The sequence below is a fragment of the Stenella coeruleoalba genome (assembly GCF_951394435.1).
Source record: "Stenella coeruleoalba genome assembly, chromosome: 13".
Classification (NCBI taxonomy): Eukaryota; Metazoa; Chordata; class Mammalia; order Artiodactyla; family Delphinidae; genus Stenella; species Stenella coeruleoalba.
In genome coordinates this window covers 15792203-15811352 of record NC_137159.1, presented here as the reverse complement: position 1 = coordinate 15811352, position 19150 = coordinate 15792203, and the positions used below count along the sequence as shown (strand labels likewise).

Sequence of the window (19150 nt, the reverse complement as noted above, 5' to 3'; positions counted from 1 at the left end):
ACATTTTAGGATTAAGAATACAAATTAACTTCAATTAGAAGTTAGGGGCTTCCCTGGTGGCGCAGTGGTTGAGAGTCCACCTGCCGATGCAGGGGACACGGGTTCGTGCCCCGGTCCGGGAAGATCCCACATGCCACGGAGCGGCTGGGCCCGTGAGCCATGGCCGCTGAGCCTGTGCGTCTGGAGCCTGTGCTCCGCAACGGGAGAGGCCACAACAGTGAGAGGCCCGCGTACCGCAAAAAAAAAAAAAGAAGTTAGTATTCCATAAAGAGAGTACATCTATAAATGTGTGCTGTAAAAAGTGCAATTCTTTAAAACATGCCTTAGAAGTATGTTTATAAAGAGGAGGGGTACATTTTTTAACATCAATACATCAGTCCCAAGTACTAAGTTTATTTCCTTGATTTTTTAAATTAAACAGCCAAGAATTTGTACTATGGTTTCTTTTCTAATACTACTAGTATTGTATATATTCATTTCAGTGTAGAAAGAGAATGAAAGAATACACATTGAGCTTAAATTAGCTCTCTATAAAAGCAAAATCTGAGAAATGGAAAACACTATATAAAACTTTACATACTTTTATATCATCTGAAATTTTACAATAAGCAATTAGCTTTGTAGCGAAGAATTAAAGTTTAGTTTAAAATCATTTTAAAAAGTATTAAGAAATCAGCAAATTGGGGAAGAGACTAGAACTCTGTGATTTGTCCATCAGACTCCACAGCTAGGTTTCTCCACACAGGAATACCACATACTACTTACTTACTCTGAGCCAGGCTAAGTCTGCCACTTATCAGCCATGACACCACATGCAGGACCCTCAACCTCTCTGCTCCTGTCAGAAGCTGGCCTGTGACAACAGGGTCTGTGCTGGCAAGTAATACTGCATGAAAGGCATCCATCCTACTCGCTCAGAAAGCTCTTTGTAAGAGCATCCTTGTCTTTAAAATGGGGATGATAACAGCACCTACCTCGGGCTTGTGGTTCGGCCTGAATGAGGCCATGAATATGAAGCACCTGGCACAGTGCCTGGCAAAGCACCCACTCGAAGTATTAGGGTAGGGGGTGGATGCTGACATGTGCACTTCTAACACCCCAGAAGAAGAAATGGGAAGGAAGGAAAATAAGCCAAACAGAAGCCAAGCCACAGCACTTCTTCCCTAAAGAGCTGATGTATACCTACAGACAAAAATGACCCGGGGGGCTTCCCTGGTGGCACAGTGGTTGAGAGTCCGCCTGCCGGTGCAGGGGATGCGGGTTCGTGCCCCGGTCCAGGAAGATCCCACATGCCGCGGAGCAACTAGGCCCGTGAGCCATGGCCGCTGAGCCTGCGCATCCGGAGCCTGTGCTCCACAGCGGGAGAGGCCACAGCAGTGAGAGGCCCGCGTACCGCAAAAAAAATAAATAAATAAAAATGACCCAGGCTGCAGAGAAAACATCCTAAGCCTACCTGACTAAAGTGAACACACTGGTTTTTACCGCAATTCAAATTTCTCTAGGTTACTAGAATTTTAAGAAGCAACTGACTCTCCCCAAAGGGGCACAATTAAGATCTTAAACCAAGGCATACTAGCTCTTCCCCTGCTTTTCTTTTCTTGCCAAACTCAGGTGCCATTAGTTACCTCCTTCACAGTACTGAAGACCGGTAAGCCCAGATGCGTCTTGCCTCCTTTCCCTGGAGTGGTTCCTCCAACTAATTTGGTGCCGTATTCCAATGCCTGCTGACTATGAAAGGTGCCCTGAGGGGAAAAAGCGAAAAACTAATGAGAAAAGGCAGGCTGGGGAGCCTAAAGGCAATCTTCAGCAACTTGGAAAAGAAAAATAGGTTAAGTATTTCCCAGCAAACAGCCGTAACACATATCCAAGCATTCTCATCACCTTATTGAACACAGCTTTCACCCTTGAAGCAAAGCGGGCCTCTGCGGGGCCAAAATCACTGTTTTTTTTAAGTGGGGGGTGCAGCCTCTTTTCACTCTGCTTTCAAATTCGGTTGACGATCAGAAACCCCCTGGTGTTTACCTGAAAAGAACACCTCTTTTTCACTGTTCCTCGACTCCTGGTGTCCTCACATCCCTCTTCTACTCAGTGTAAAATCCATGGCCAGTCACTACAGTCACACACCACCTTGGCTCTCTCACTTCAACTTACACATCTGGCAAAATCACAATCTTGGTTAAATCCAATTCTCCACCTACTCTGAGACTGCACGTGCGCCACTGGACAGTAGCTGGAGGAAAAATAAAATAAAACCATGCTAACTGGTCTCACTTTAAATTAATGATCCCAAACCTTAAGTGAGCCTTTAACGCTGCCCAGCCAGCATCCTGGATGTCCCTATCCATTTACTCTCCCACCTCCACCTCGGCACTACTGACACTCTGGACACACTGATCCCTGTTATGAGAGGCTGTCCTGTGATTTGTACAATGTTTACCTCTACTCAGTAGATGCCAGTACAATGCCCTCCTCCCTACCCCACTCAGCTGTGATGACCAAAAACACCTCCAGGGATTGAAAGATTCTTTTTCACTAAGCTTCTGGGGCTCCGCCTCCCTGTTTTTCCTCTTCTCTTTCTTCCTCTTCCTAGACTTCTCTTTTTCATTTAAATGTGTGCCCTTGGTGAGTTCACCCCTTATCATGGCAATAAGTATCACCCATATGGTGACCTCTCCCAAACACACAGACACACACACCTCCCAGATACCTAGCCGAGACCTTTGCCTTGAACTCCATGCTCACACTGCCAACTGCCTACCTGACATCTCCACTTGGAGAACCAGTAGGCATCCCAAACTTAATGTGCCCAAAACCGAGTTCCTGATCACTCCCCACCATGGTTTACCCCATCTCAATTAATGAGAACTCCACTCCTAACAGATGTTCAGACCAAAACTACTGAAGTCATTCTTGATTTCTCTCTTCCTCTTATATCTCAAATCAGGATACATTAGTCAATCTTACTGCCCTGCCTTCAGAACGCAACCGACAACATCTCACCCCTTCTACTGCTACCGTCTTGGTCTAAGTCACCATCAACTCTTGACAGAGTACTGCCCTTGCTCCCTTTCAACCTATTCTCAACACGGCAGCCAGACTGATCCTGTTACATGTCACTTCTCTGATCAAACTCTGCAATAGTTTTCCGTCTCATTCACAGCAAAAGCCAAAGCAAAAGCATCACACTGGCCACCAAGTCAGTATTCAAGCTGCCTCCTCACATCAGAACCCCTCAACTGCCCAACCTCGCTTCACCCACTGTTCTCCCATAACTCATTCTACTCCAGTCCTGCCTGGCCTCACTGTCCCCTCTGGCTGGAACACCCTTCCCCTAGACATCCACTTGACTCACCCCCAAAGCTCCTTTAGAACTTGACTCAGAGGTCAGGCTTCCCCTGAGCACCCACCCCAACTGCCACCACAACCCCACACACATACAGACACCTCCTTTCTCTGGTTTAGTTTTTCCACAGCACTTATACTTTCTAACGTACCACATAATTTACTCATTGATTTTGTTTCTCTCCCCCGCCACTCCATGAAGGCAATGATTTCTATCTACTTTGTTCACTGAGAGATGGCACCTACAGCAACACATTCCATACAGTAGGCACTCAATAAGTAGTTGTTGAAAACTGAGTGGATCTATGCAGTCATTCTACAGGGACCAGAAAATGATGACTCACTACTCAAGTTCTATTTCTTAATTCAACGTCTTCATTTTTCAAAACAGGAAACTTAGTCCCGAGCATGTTAACTGACTTATCTTAAGTCAGTGATGGAGTTTTGGAAAGGACCTCAGACCAGTGCTCTCTCTTTAGAGAAATGCCATTCAAAGTGTCATCTGTATATGCTAACGGTCTACAGTGAGATAAACACAAAACAAAAAAAGAATGACAAAAATAATAAAGAAAAATCTAATAAAGAAAACAAAAATAAGTGAGAATGTTTGCAGACTTTTATAGCAATATAATATTGCTATGACTTTTACAGTATTTTGTAAAAAATATTCATCTGCATTAGATTAGTGATAAAACAAAGACACACCCAAACTGGTCTTTCATTCCTGATAGTTAGAGAAGCACTACCCTAGACTACCACACTGTTACATAAATTCCAATGGACAAATTTTTAGTCCTAATGTAGTGCTAAACAGGGATAACATTTCCCGTTAATAAGCTTCTTTCCCGTAATTTTCCCATTATCACCATCCAGTGCAGAGTTAAGAATAGTAATAGCTTTTAGCAGCTCATAACAGCCAGTTCAAGAAATACCACCCACTGGAAATCTGCATTTTGGGGATTTGCTCTGAAATACAAATATTCCTCACTCATATGTGGAACAATGTGTACACTGAAAAAAAAAAGAACTAATGAGACAAAACGCAGATTCTCTACAGAGATAAACTCTAAATTTCAGACCTCATCGTTACGTCTATAAACAGAAACTTAAAACCAACAAATCTTAAGGCTCCCAATTACTCTAAAAAAAAAAGTGAATGAGAAACAGTGTATTTGCCGGTAACCCAGAGACACGGAAACCAACCCTGGATTTCAATATGTAGGCAAATCATCATCTAATTTATGAATCAAAGACAGTTCCAAATAGTGCTTATAGCATGGACAATGGTTCTTAAAAAAAAAGGTCAGAGGTTAAAATGTTGCAGGATTGTATAAAGCTTAGTAAACAGAAAAACAAAATCATACATAATAAACTTAGGTGGAGAATTTGGGTTAATCAAACATTTGATTATATGCTAATAAAATTTACATCTACCCAAAAAGGGACTAAATATGATTTTAATTGGCAGAGGAATGATAAAATGTACTTCATATCTTAGATGAGCATCAACTTTCTTTAGAATGTATATATGTGGAAATGATATTCATAAAACATACGGCTATCAGAATAAGTAAACCAATTTTACCTATGAACAAAATTTCTAAGTTTGGGGTGTTTCTTTTTTCATTGACAGTGGATTGTTTTTTTTAAGACAGTAGAGGAATGGGAGAAAAAGAAGGAAGGTCCACTGCAATTCACATTTTTGTGCCCAATTATTTCAAAAAAAAGTCAGAAAGCAAAAGGACATTTCACATGAACAACCTTCTAATCTAATTCACTTTTAAAAAAAGAACTACAAAATTTTAAAGCAATTCCTAAGTACTTTAGAAACAAAAGTTATAGAATTTTGGATATTTAGGTATCATCCTCTAGATCAGGGGTTAGTAAAATATGGCCTGAAGGACTTGACTTGCCACTGGTTTCGTGAATTAAGTTTTACTGGCATACCCATTCACTGACATATTACCTATGGCTGCTTTTGCTGTTCCAATACTACCAAGTAGCTGTAACAGAGACTGCATGGCCTATTAAGCCTAAAATGCTTACAATCTTGTCTTTACAGAATACGCTTGCCAACTCTTGCTCTAGATCACCAAAACCCTGCAGAATGGACGTGATAATTCTTTTAATCATAGAAAAATCATTAACTTTTAAATTACACAAAAATCATTAATCGCTTTTATTTTGCCATATCTCCTTTAATAATAAAGGAAGGGATACTTTGGGTTAAGGCTGATGGCTATCTTGCAATTGATTTGGTAGTATTCCCTCGTTTAAAACAAAAAAATCTGTGCATCTACTATGGTGAAACCATAAATGTGTACAAATGTTTTAAAGGGCAACTTGGCAATAGCTGTTAAAATTTTAAATACACAGAACCTTTGACACCCATTTTTACTTGCAGGAATCAATTTAACAGACATATATATATGATATATATTATATACTGTATAATTTGTTTAGATATGTGTGTGTGTGTGTGTGTGTGTATATATATATATATATATATACACACACACACACACACACACAGAGAATGAAAGAGAGAGTGTTCTGTAGAACAAACTCTGTAGAATGCCCATTATATAAGTGTACATATGTTTGTATGAGCAAGAAAAATACCTGGAAGGATACATGTCAGCTTGTTATCAGAAGGAATTCCAGAGCAGTAGAATGGTAGGAAGGAAGGAAAGGAGATTCTTACGTTGCATTTTTTTGTGGAATCACGTCACAGTTATATTTAAACTTACATAAGTTCTATGATGTAGGCAGAGGATAGGGACAGAGAATGAATATAAATGAAATACTTCAGGCTATTTTGCCCGCTATTCCCCTGAAGACCATTTGCCCAGAGAGTACAAGACGGGAAAAATCAATGTACTACTTCCTCTTCCCATCACAGTTCCCATGAGCCTCTCTGGGTTTGAGCATTTCCCCACACTGATCTGTGCTTAGCTGAGAATTTTTTTTGTACAAGGCCTAAACGCAAGCCATCTGCCTTACCTAGAGCTTAATTAGAGAAACAGTGATCTGTTCCAATGCTGGAGAAAAACCTGTTGTGTTATACTTGCTGAAAGAAAATATGTGGGTTTCCAACATAATACTGTACTCCTAGGGGGGGATTTTCAAGGTAACATTAAATACAATTTTCATCTTAGAGGCTGACTATAGCAACCTAACCCCCTCCTGAGATACAACTCCACTGCTGTACTGTATACTCTTGTGCTACAAACTGTATTATAACTTTTGTGACTTTAAAACAATAGAAAATAATTCAATGTTTTTGTATCTCTAATATACATCTTTTAAAAAGCCTTGAAACACATACCTGCTTACCAGTGAAACCCTGGCAAATAACCTTCGTATCTTTATCCACATAGAGATGCTTCCTGGAAGTTGTATAGGAGCAATGCCGAATTCCATTCTGTTGCACTGAAAAGTAAAGAAAATATGACACATTATAATTTTTCCAAACTTTTGGACTATGAATTTAACCTGGTGACAAAAAAAAAAAATCCTCTAATTCAGGAGCTATCTTGTGATAATGGCAACTTTAAATGTCACTTTTTAAATAAGATGTATTAAATACAAAAACTAATTAAAGAAACAAACAAGAAAAGACACTGTTCTATTCTCCAGAATCCCCTCTTTACTGAGAACCACAATTTTGTTGCTTTTTCTGAACTGAGAAAGAAGAGGTTACGTTTATAATTTTTATTCCTCAGCAAGAAACCAGGGGCTCACATAAACAGCTCAAATTAAATCCAGGAACTAAAAACTAGGTATCACTCTTACTAATAATGTTTACTAAACAGCCACATGCTTTCCCCATTTGACCCAACATTTTTAAGCCCAACATCAATAAGCAAAAGACGAGCTAAGAGGCAAACTTTGTCACAATTACTAAGAACTACTTTGCAACTCATTCTCCAGTAATAATATTAACATTAAATGTTAAGTCATAGAATAAAACTTATCTAAAGTATAATCCAAAATTACTTAATTTGGTCTCTTCTGATGTAAGTCTCAAGACCTCACATATAAAGGAAGTAGGGAAAATAAAATAAATAGGAAAAGTAGATGAGGGAGAAACATGTAAAAAATATCTAAGTTACTGTCAGCAAACTACCTCAGTGGAAACTGAGAAATCTTAAGTAGCTCCTAAGGCCAGCTCCCCATATTTCAAAAATCAGTAGAAAGAGCACAGATGATTTACGTGGGCTGCCTTCTAAACCCCCATTAGAACCCTAACCTGCTGTCTCTGTGGTCCATTCCTGGCCCTTTCAAAATGCCAGCATCTATCACTAAGGTAGCCCATGAAAGCTAATAGGCCCAGAAAAGGACATCTCATCATAAACTTGTCCAGGGTCCACTCAATGCTGTTTCTCCTGAATCACTGCTCATACCCTCCTAAATCCTCAGATCTCAGATTCCGTAACTGATCTGCTTCTGGCCCTTTGAACATCCCTTGATTCATCTTCAACTCACGTACTGACCTCAGCTTCCAACAACTTTGAATTCTGTAGTCCCCTGTACCTCTAAGGAAGAGACAGGCCCGGAATCTGCCCTGACCAACCAGGAGAGGAGTATTCTGTGTGCACACAGATCAGATGCATTCTTGGCCTAGACTATGCTGAACAAGGGACCCTGAGGGGGCACTGAGGGTCCAGTCCTGGCCCAGTGTACACAGCTAAGCACCTTAACCTGGGCCAGTGAACACTACGACAGGAATTGTGGCCTGAGAGCCCACCCTAGCCAGGGCTTGCCCTTGGCTCCCAGTTCTCCCAGCTGGAGACACAGAACCACGATACCTATGGAAGAGCTTTACTCCCCTCTGCTATTCTTGGCAGGACTTGCCCAACAGTCCCTCCCACTCCTGGAATATTCAGTAAATAGCCCATCTATCAGGAGTTTCCAGACAGGAAAGGTACAAGATATGATTACAAGAGCAAATAAGATCAGGACATCTGGAGCCCATACTTGATAAAAGGAAATACTTGCTTTTTGAAGGTAAAGTTTAGTCCTCCACAAGTACTCTTACACTCTACCTTAACAAAGGAGACATCAGACAGTTCAAGTCTCCTTCCATGGGGCAGAAGTGGCCCTGTCGCCCTGAGAAAGCACAGGTCTGTCTACATTCATAAAGCATGGTCTCAATACCCAAACAACTCCTATCACTACCTTCTCCTATTCCTTCCCCTACTCCAGACCTCCTGGATCAACTCTATGGAGCTCAAGACTTCACAGCACCAGAATTCTGGTGCTCACAAAAACTACATCCACCAAGTACGATGAAGAGCAGCTCACCTACCAGACAGCCTTGTGGCCCAAGTTGACAAAGGGCCACACCCTTGTGGCCCTTTGTCAACTGGTGCAATGACCCTGCCGTTCTACAGCATCTAGTGAAATGGATCTTGGGAGATTTATCGTGCATATGTGTGTGCGTGTGCTCTTCCCATCTACGGTATGAGCCCATACCTAGGCTTCAGGTAAGCTAGAACTAAGAGACTAGCATCACCTTTGAGCCAACCCCAAAATACATGTTCAAAGATAAGGAAATGAAATTCCTGACCACATTCTGTCCCAACAAGAAACCTGTACAATGCCGGACAAGGTAACACTGGTACTGAAATGAGGGGATGCTAGAATCAAGCACTTACGAAACCCAGAGAAAAACCTGAGGCACCCAGCAAGCCACGGTGCTCCATAATCACCATAAATGTCTTTTTAATTCCAGACACCGGAAGACGAACCTGCCCGATCTCTGGCCCTTTACACCATGCACACTCTCCCAGTTGCCATGGCTGTGAGGAGGACCCCAGACACCTGCCACTGCATGCCACCATGACACAGGTAACAACTGGTGGCCCTATTTAAGGTAATACTGTTATCAAATCAATGATAAGCCTTACCACTGGTGACGTCAGAGAATCAAGGAAATTCTTTCTCTTTTGCCATTTGTTTCCATTCAGACAGAAATAATGCAAAATATGTTTATACTCCAAGTAAAACTCACCAAATTTTAAGTCACTTATGTCATTTTCCTTATTCTTCCCCACCACAGACAATCCAAGCCCAGAATCACAGGTTGGAGGCTCCCCAGCGAAAGCAGCCTCTCCTCATCTCCACCTCTGCACCGCTTCACCTTCCCTCCCACAATCCCACCACTCTCTAATCTAGCAAACTACCAGCTGCTATAAATATTAAATCTGTCAGACTGGTCACTTTCTTTCCCTGTTTGATTTCTTCTCCATCCAAATTATCAATCAAATGCCTTAATTTAAAAAAACAAAAAAAACAAAAAGCCTATTCTACCTCTGCTGAAGAATGTAAAGAGGTTTAAGTACAAATCTTCAATTGTCCGTCCACTGCTTAAAGAAGCCCAATCATATTTTGGTTTTAAACACAAACCTGATCTCTATGACAAAACCACCACGTAACTACAGTAAGCTATTTCCTAAAAAAAACCTTGAACACAGGACATACGTTAGTGGCCAAACCATCTTATAAATATTTCTCACCTTTCAATCAGAGTCAATGTACTCAATCTCCTGAGAATTTCTCTTGCGTTAATTCATGTAAGTTCACATTTGAATAAAACATTGCACAGTGAGGAATCTTTAAATCTTCACATCACATTCATGACTTGTGAATATAATGGGGGGTTTGTAGAGGATCTGAGATTAAGAAGAATGGAAACTGTGACCACTTTCATGCGGTATCTAATCATAAGCACCACACCTGCCCACTGGAGAGCGCACACATTCTGTTACATTCTTTACTGCGTTATTTCTAAGTAAAATTATTTCAGGCTAAGTTTTCTTTCAAGATTATTTTAAGTCTCATTTAAATACTTTCAGAACTTCTAACTATAAATTCCATGAGTGTAAGGACCATGTCTTGTACACCTTGGTGCCTCCCATGGCATACGGTACAGTGCCTTACGGAGTACGTGCACAGGAAATGTTTGACTGAATTTCAGGACAAGAGATAGGATCTATGAGAAGAAACACATATAAATATCAGAAGTTCCATCTCTTTCTGTGTGAACTGGAAAAATGTCCATCTTGAACTCCCATTACCAGGAAAGGGGAAAAAAACCTACGTCTATTTTTGTACATGCAGAGATTCTTGGTTTCCCAAAAATTCATACAAAGAGTCCAGCCCTAAATGCTACTAGCAATCCTCAAAGCTGTATCAATGTAGTACAAATTCCATGCTAAGCTTTTTTTTTTTTAACAAATGAAATCCAGGAAGCAGTAATGTAATACGAATGGACTATTTCACTACAGAAGAAAAGAACCTAAAGCAAAACACAGCATAGTCAGAGGTAAAGGCAGTGACAGACCAGGAGAGTGGTTTCATAACACCTAACAGGCAAGGAGGACAACCTTAGCAACCTGAGCAACACCAGGGGCCAACAGGATGGAGGGGACCAAAGCCGAACAGAAAAATGGACAAAGGCCATAAACAAGAAACATAATTGGTGACAGATAAATGGTAAATCGACATATGATGTGATCTCTGACTTCACTAATATTAAGAAAATGAGTATTGTTAATTAAATATTAGGGCAGCAGAGAGGCCTGAAGTCGGCCACCAGGCAGAATTTCCCAGTGCTGAAGGCCTTGGGTCATCTCCAGAGAATGTGGGTGGAGTCGCTTTCTCTTCAGGTTCTTAGGAATAAGCTAGCCTAACCTTGGGACTGCATCCCAAGCAGCTGAAAGCATAGCCCAGGAACCAGACAGGCCTGGGCTCAAGTTTACGGGGCAGGTCTTGTGATCTCCCTTGGCCTTAGTCTTCCCTTCTGTAAGTGGAATAACAGCTGCTCACGAGGCGGCTGTGATGTTGATATGAGATGACACCTGTCAATTGGGTAACAAAGGGTCTGGTACACTCCCTAAACTGGGTTCACATCCTACCTAAGCACAAAAGTCAATCATTTCTAAAAAGAGAGAATATATAATTCATATTTTAAAATCACATAAGTCCAATCAGAAGTGTTTTATGTCTCATGCATATCCTATACATGTTTATGTATAAATATACTAATCCATGTCTACATATAACATATAGTAGGTACACGTATACTAGTAAATTTTTACCATCTAAAACATTTTTAAAGGTGCATCCTCACTGTAAAAATGGGGATAATAATATTATGTACCTCACAGGCAATATGAGAATTAGATGAGTTAATAATATATAGAGCACGCAGAATAATAATTAGCTATTTCACTATTAGCTATTTATTACTGACACAGAATGAAAAGACCAAACTGCTTTGAGATGTTCACTGTGCCAGGATGTCTGCCAGACACAAGGGGCTCAGGGGTAAACAAGATGGACTGAGGACCACGTGAAGCTTCCTGCCCTGTAAGACAACTAAACATTAAACAAAGAAACACAAAACCACAAAAGTGCCCACTGTAATAAAGGCTGTGAAGTAAAGGGACTGAGTAATCTGAGAGAGAAATTTGTATCGGTCAGCCACATGCAGAGTCCTCTCCCTGCAGAGAGCAACCACATCATTTACAAGATGGCTGCAGGGTGGATGCAAGCTGCGGCCAAAAAGCACCTGCCCAGATGGGACTCAAACCACAGATGGCATTGTGTGACCAGTACTGTGCTCCTAACCAGTAACCCGAGACTGCTGATGAAAATACTCCTCCAACTCCCCTCTCAAACTATGTCCTTGTTACTCATTTATTCCTGCATGTATTCCTGATTTTAACAAATGTATTATTAATCATATGTATTATGCATATATAATCTGCAGGCTATTGGGGTCCCTACCTACAGGACCTTAAAGTATAGCAGAGTAGCTCAGCAGCCGCTTACTTCCAAACCCCAAACAATCCACCGTTCAGATGCGAAATTATATATTCATTCAGTATTTACTTACAAATGAAGTGTAATTGGCTCTAAGTATCATATTTCATCAAATCTAAAACACCACTGATTTTAAGAAGCACTATTAAGCACCAGTATGAAAAAAATGCTGCCAATTTACTGTAAGATACCATCAATTATAAGATACATCCCAATTTTAGAAATGTTATAATGTACAAAAATGTGGGTCTATGGCAACAAAATGCCTGTCCTTTGGTGAAATGAGATTCTTCCCCTATACTTAGAGAAATTATTTTTAACATCCTCAATTAAGTTTTTATGGAAAAACAAGTTTGAGGTCAGAAAATCAAGTCACTTTCTCATGGCTACATTGATACATTTAGATCGAGGCCATTTTGTACTTCTGGAATAAAGATTTGGTTCTTGGATGCAATGACAAGAGACACTAGGTATCAGAAACATCACTATTGAGGGTCCCCTTTTCCAAGCTACACTTCTAAATGTCTTCCAGATTCCAAAAACAGTCTTACACAACTTGGCAAACACATGGAAAAGGCAGGTGACACCTTTGAGCGGAGTAGTAACCTTCTCAACGAACCAGTGAGGTTGCCAAAGAAAAAGAAAAATCAGAGCTTCAAAAAAAGAAGGCTCAGGGCTTCCCTGGTGGCGCAGTGGTTGAGAGTCCGCCTGCCGATGCAGGGGACACGGGTTCGTGCCCCGGTCCGGGAGGATCCCACATGCCGTGGAGCGGCTGGGCTCGTGAGCCATGGCCGCTGAGCCTGCACGTCTGGAGCCTGTGCTCCGCAACGGGAGAGGCCACAACAGTGGGAGGCCCGTGTACCGCAAAAAAAAAAAAGAGAGAAAGCTCAGAGTATCACCCAGCATGTATTTAGTAGAAAGGACACTGCAGTCAGAAGACCTGAGCTCTAGTACCCATTCTGATATTGCCTAGGAAACTTTTGGGGCTTATTTTTGCCAAACAAAGGTATGGGACCTTTTGCCACTTTTGCCAAACGAAGGTATGGGACCAATTGGCATGCAAGGTTCACTTTTTGGCATCAAAATACCGTAATTCTGAAGCTCAAAAATACTGGCTCTTGAGCTTCCCTGGTGGCGCAGTGGTTGAGAGTCCGCCTGTCGATGCAGGGGACACGGGGTCGTGCCCTGGTTTGGGAAGATCCCACATGCCGCGGAGCGGCTAGGCCCGGGAGCCATGGCCGCTGAGCCTGCGCGTCCGGAGCCTGTGCTCCGCGACGGGAGAGGCCACAACAGTGAGAGGCCCGCGTACCACCAAAAAAAAAAAAAAAAAAAAATACTGGCTCTTGAATAGACATTTTTCCAAAGCATACATACAGATGGCCAACAGGTACATGAAGAGGTGCTCAACATCACTAATCATCAGGGAAACACAAATCAAAACCACACTGAGATTTCACTTCACACCTGTTAGAATGGCTATTACCAAAAAGACAAGAAATAATAAGTGTTGGTGAGGATATGGAGAAAGGAAACCCCTGTGCGCCTTTAGTAGGAATGTTATTGGTGCAGTCACTATGGAAAACAGTACTGAGGTTCCTCAAAATACTAAAAATAAAACTGTCATATGATCCAGCAATTCCACTTCCAAGTATTTATCTGAAGGAAATGAAAACCCTAACTTGAAAAGAAGCCACGTTCATTGCAGCACTATTTACCATAGCCAAGATATGGAAACAACCTAAGTGTCCATCGATAGAAGAATGGATAAAGAAAACGTGGTATATTTATTAATATGCACACACAGACACACAATATGGAATATTATTCAGCCATAAAAAGAGAAAATCTTGCCATTTGTGACAACACACATGGACCTTGGGGGCATTACCCAAAGTAAAATAAGTCAGGCAGAGAAAGACAAATACTGTATGATCTCACTTATATGTGGAATCTAAAAAAAAAAAAGAAAGAAAGAAAGAAAGAAAAACAGAAACCTGAGCTCACATGTAAAGAAAACAGATTGGTGGTGCCAAAGTTGAGGGGGAGGGGACAAGTGGCTAAAGGGGGGTCAAAAGGTACAAACTTCCACTTATAAAATAAGTCATAAGGATGTAATGTACAGCATGGAGACTATAGTTAATAATACTATATTGCACATTTGAACGTAGCTGAAAGAGAGCAGATCTTAAAAGTTCTCATCACAAGAAGTAAAAATGTATAATTATGTATGGTGATAGATATCACAATAGACAGAGAGACGTTACAACATATACAAATATCAAAATATTAGGTTGTACACCTAAAACTAATATAATGTTTTACATCAATTATACCTCAATAAAAATAAAAAATACTAGCTCTTGTTCCCTATTCTCAAAGATCCAACCTACAGGAACTACTGGCTTATGTTTAAAGCAACCTTGCACCACCTCATACTTCTTGAAAAGTTTCACTATTTCAGTTTCAAAGGTGCTTATAAAATCCTTAAGCTTTCTCATGGAAGAAATCTTTCTTATTTTTCTTTTTTTTTCTCTCTCCCCACTTCAACTGTGTTCTTTCTCTTTTTTCCTAAGAACTGTTTTTTTTTTGGCTCAGTAATTTCTATTGATAAATATTCTAAGCTGCCCCCAACAGGTCTCTGGAAGGCATCTACAAGTGTTTGGGGTTTTTTCCTAACTCAAATCAACATTGCAACACTCAAGATCTTCAGCACTCCCTAGCAACTCTAGTTCTATTACTAACCTCAGAGCCTAAATAATTTGTGACCGCCTTTAAAAGAAGTTTGCAATGTGATACTGTCGTGGCTGTGGTTTTTCTAGTGTGAGTGGAAATGGGCTTAGAAATGTGGCATGGGAAAAAGATTTGGGAGATTAAAGGTTTTTAAACATTAACCCTAGAGTTTGTAACCTCTCTAATATAAGAGATACCTTGGTTTAGATCTCAGACCTCTCAAACCATTAGTGACAGAGTAATCACGTGACTAGGATAATTCAAGGCCACTCCAGCAAGAGAAGCTAAACTAGATAACCTCTTAAGCCCTCAGGATCCTGAGAGTCTAGGAATAAAGAAGTTCCAGCTATGTGAGAACAGGACTGTTAAGTATCGCTAAGGGTGGATTCAAGATCCTGATCTTTTAGACACTCTTTCTTCTCTAGACTCTGCTCCTAAGACAGCAAAGGATTTTTCAGAAATTCAGACAAGCAAGACCCCAGAAGAAAAAGACATGGGTATAACAAATCCCTTTTCTCCTTCTGCCTACTAAATTATCCTTTAAATTATATAATAAAAATCTCCAGAAAACATTCCCAAATAAACCCAACTTCTTCCTACTTGCTAAGGTTTGTCCTCAAGTGATCTGGTAACTAAGTGTAGCTACAGAGTGTACAGTCATCATTGTACACTTTTAAAATGTAATCTTCTCAAGAAACGAACTAAGTCTCATCCAATATTCAGTAGCAGCAGTAGAATTAGAAGCAAAGCAGAAGAAAGGGAGAGAGAAGAAAACTAACTTCGGTTGAGTGTCTATCGCATTCCAGGTGCTTTATATAAATTGTTTCACTTATTCTGCATGGTGAACCCAGATCATCCTGCACTTGATCATTTCTAGGATGCACATCTGTTTCATTTTTTTAAACATTTCTTAAATCTGGATGCAACTGATAACCAATGGTGTGTCATAATTTTAATTAGCAATCATTTCCCACTTTTAGTGGTAGACCAAACAGCAGTGCATCTTACAAGTGATGGTGTCTCAGATTCATTAAAATATGGTAATGTTTTCAAGGTACGTGAAACAGAAATTGAGAAATAGATTTAGAAACATCCCCCAGTTATTACATAGACTGTACAGGACTAGCCAGACTTCAAACCCTGATGTGGCTGGTTCCAAAGTCTTTTCCTACACCACCTACCTAACAAACACAGAGACTTTGAACACAGCAAGAATTTTCAGCAGTCAGCGTTACTAGCAACCTTGGGTGTTAAGTTTTCAGGAACTGAAGAATTCACACCGCCTGATGGAGATATTACAAATAAGTTGGTTAAGGTCCCAGCCAACCCTAAGCTTCTAGGAGTTTTCTGGGCTGTGCACCCTTCTGGAGAATCACCCTACAGTCTACGGAAAAGACAATTAAAAGTGTACGACAGTCCTGTTCAAGGCTCAGCCTCATCCTCCAATTTCCTACTGATATCCTCCCCCTACCTCTCAACCCACTCACCCTCCCAGCTTAGTTCATCCTGGACCACCTCACCTCTCACGCCCCAAAAGAGCCTGTTTAGATGCCGCCCCCATCCCGCCGCCACTCATCACCGTGGGATCAAAGGTGTGCCCCCGGATCTGCAGGACTCCAGACCCGAATCCTGGTTCAGCCACTCAAGGTCCCTGCCCGCCAGCTGCCTAAGCCAGGCCCCCGCCCCCCATATCCAGCAAAGCTCCCTCCATCCCAGAGGGTCCCCGACTTGGGACCCCCGCCGAGGTCCGGCCCCGGAGGGCCCAGCCGCGTCCTAGACTAGGACGCCGGGCCCGGGGGGCCGGGAACTCGCGGAGGCTTGGAGGAGAGAGCCCCGGCCGGACTCACGGAGGAAAGCGCGGGACAGGAGGCGGGCGGCGGCGAGGCCGCTGCTGCCAGAAGTCATGGTCGCAGCAGCAGGGGCAGCAGCTAGCGCTGCGGTCATCCACCAATGACACTCCCAGGCCCCCTGGAAACCAGACAAGAGCCGGCGCGCGAGGAGGAAGTGGGTAGCCAGAGCGTTCGCCGGAACGAATGTCCCTCCGCAGAGACGTCTCCACCCAACACTGGTTCTTGCAGGTGGAGGAGAAAAAGGGCATCTTAACGAAGAAGTAGACAATAGCTCGTCTCTTCCCCGGAAACGTGGGTTTGATTCAACATTAATAACAACGGCAGCTCAAGGGAAACCCCACTGAGGCCGGCCGGCGCGGGGTATTGTGGGAAATGTAGTTCGATGGCCTCCACTTGTTAGTAGTTTAAACGGGGGCCTGCGGGAAGGGAATAGAAGGAGGAAAGGGAGAGTCAAACCCAGGGGATGCGGTGTCAAAAGGAGTGAGGAAACAGTGAGGCGAGGTGCAAAGAGCAATGCAGAACTTTCCAAGGCCCTTCCAAAGCCAAGGTGCCGACCTTTCTTCATTTCCCCGTCTACCATATAGAGAGGATCATACTCCTCACCCCCTACCCTTGCGAGGACCGGGAAGAATTACCAAAGGGAACAGTGATTCTGAACTCGCGCAGTGAAGATGAGGATGTGAAGAGAAAGACCAAAAGCTACTTTCCTGGCACCTAACTTCTTGGAATATGGATCTTTTGGTTAAACAAGCTGTCCTGCAGCCTTCGGCTAGCACTAAGTGAGTGAGTGCCTCTTCCCTGGAGATCCTGGAGGACTGAAGTTACAGGTCAAGCGTGACCGCTCCTTGTTTGAACAAAACGTTCACTCCTAAGAGCTTTAGAAGGAACCTCCGAGAGTTCTAGAGTCAAAGGGTTAACAAGAGATAAAGGAATCCAACTCCCTGCCTCCAACCACGCTTCTGAGAGTCCTCATCATTATCATCCATGAAGTTATGATTCTAACTCACTTTAGTCATGATAATTTACACGGAGATACGTGGTGTAGGAGTGGGATTACCCAGGGAGATTGCCCAGTATTTCCTCTATGACCCAGATATTGCCATCCCTGCTTGGACTTGACTGCGCACAAAATCCCTCCCTCATCTGAGGGATCATGTCCTTGCTATCATTTAAATACTCTCAGTGGTTTCCAGATATGTCCAGTATGAAGAATTATTTTAAATAGCAACGTTCTTCTGAGCTTTCACATGATAATAGTCATATTTTTTATTTCATTTCATTAATTAAATGCATGATGACAAAAAATATATAATTTTGGCATGATTTTAATGAATTTTTACTTCCGCAAGGACCAGGAGTTTAGTTTGTTTTGTACACTGACGGTATCATCAGCACCTAGAACAATGCCTGGTACAAAGAGAGAACTCAGTATTTATTGAATTGAACTGAATTGACATATAAAAGAAATACCATATACATTACGTGTAGAATCTACACACAATGTTTGATGGACCTAAGGATATTTCAATCCCTTGTAATAACTACACCTCCACCCCAATTCCATAGCTCATTGGTGGGAGGCTATTGCACTAGACACTAACTATACCATTTATCTTTATATGCAGATTGATTTTGGAGTCAGACAGGTCTGGATTCAAATTCCAGCTCTGCCACTGGCTATGTGACCTCTGGGTCTCAGGTTTTCTCACTGAGATGGGGATGAAACTCTCTAACTCATAATAGGATTATGACCAGTTAATGCATTAATATGTAAAGTTTTTAGTACCTTGTAAGCATTCAATAAATAGTAGCTATTAAAGATAAGAACTTTCTTCTTCACATGACAGGATGATATTTTGAAGTTTTTACTGATGTCAGTAACCAGATGTGGAATAGGATATTTCCATTTGGCAACAAGCCATAATTACCTCCACATCCTATGAAAAGGAGCCTAGAGCTACCTCTCTCCAAATTTCCTTAAGAGGTGCCCAGACTTCTCTTTGGATTCTCATTCTCACTCCTTGGCACCTCTAATAAGAAAAAGACTGGAATTCATTGAATAAGAGACTTCTTTTTTTTTTTTAACATCTTTATTGGAGTATAATTGCTTTACAATGGTGTCTTAGTTTCTGCTTTATAACGAAGTGAATCAGCTATACATATACATATATCCCCATATCTCCTCCCTCTTGCATCTCCCTCCCACCCTCCCTATCCCACCACTCTAGGTGGTCACAAAGCACCGAGCTGATCTCCCTGTGCTATGCGGCTGCTTCCCACTAGCTATCTATTTTATGTTTGGTACTGTATATATGTCCATGCCACGCTCTCACTTTCTCCCAGCTTACACTTCCCCCTCCCCATATCCTCAAGTCCATTCTCTAGTAGGTCTGCAT

General features: G+C 41.7%; 1 protein-coding gene across 1 annotated transcript in view; it reads right to left on the bottom strand.

Moving 5' to 3' along the window:
- The window catches only part of SUCLG1 (succinate-CoA ligase GDP/ADP-forming subunit alpha), a 35838-nt gene extending 18764 nt beyond the window's left edge, over window positions 1–17074 (bottom strand). Inside the window, exons 1-3 of the mRNA XM_079940992.1 lie at window positions 16752–17074; window positions 6671–6774; window positions 1626–1742 (exon numbers count right to left, since the gene is read on the bottom strand). Of these exons, the coding sequence (XP_079797118.1) occupies window positions 1626–1742; window positions 6671–6774; window positions 16752–16848 (318 nt within the window). The 5' untranslated portion in view covers window positions 16849–17074. The remainder of the gene's footprint in view (window positions 1–1625; window positions 1743–6670; window positions 6775–16751) is intronic.
- Between the last annotated feature and the right edge of the window lie 2076 nt (window positions 17075–19150).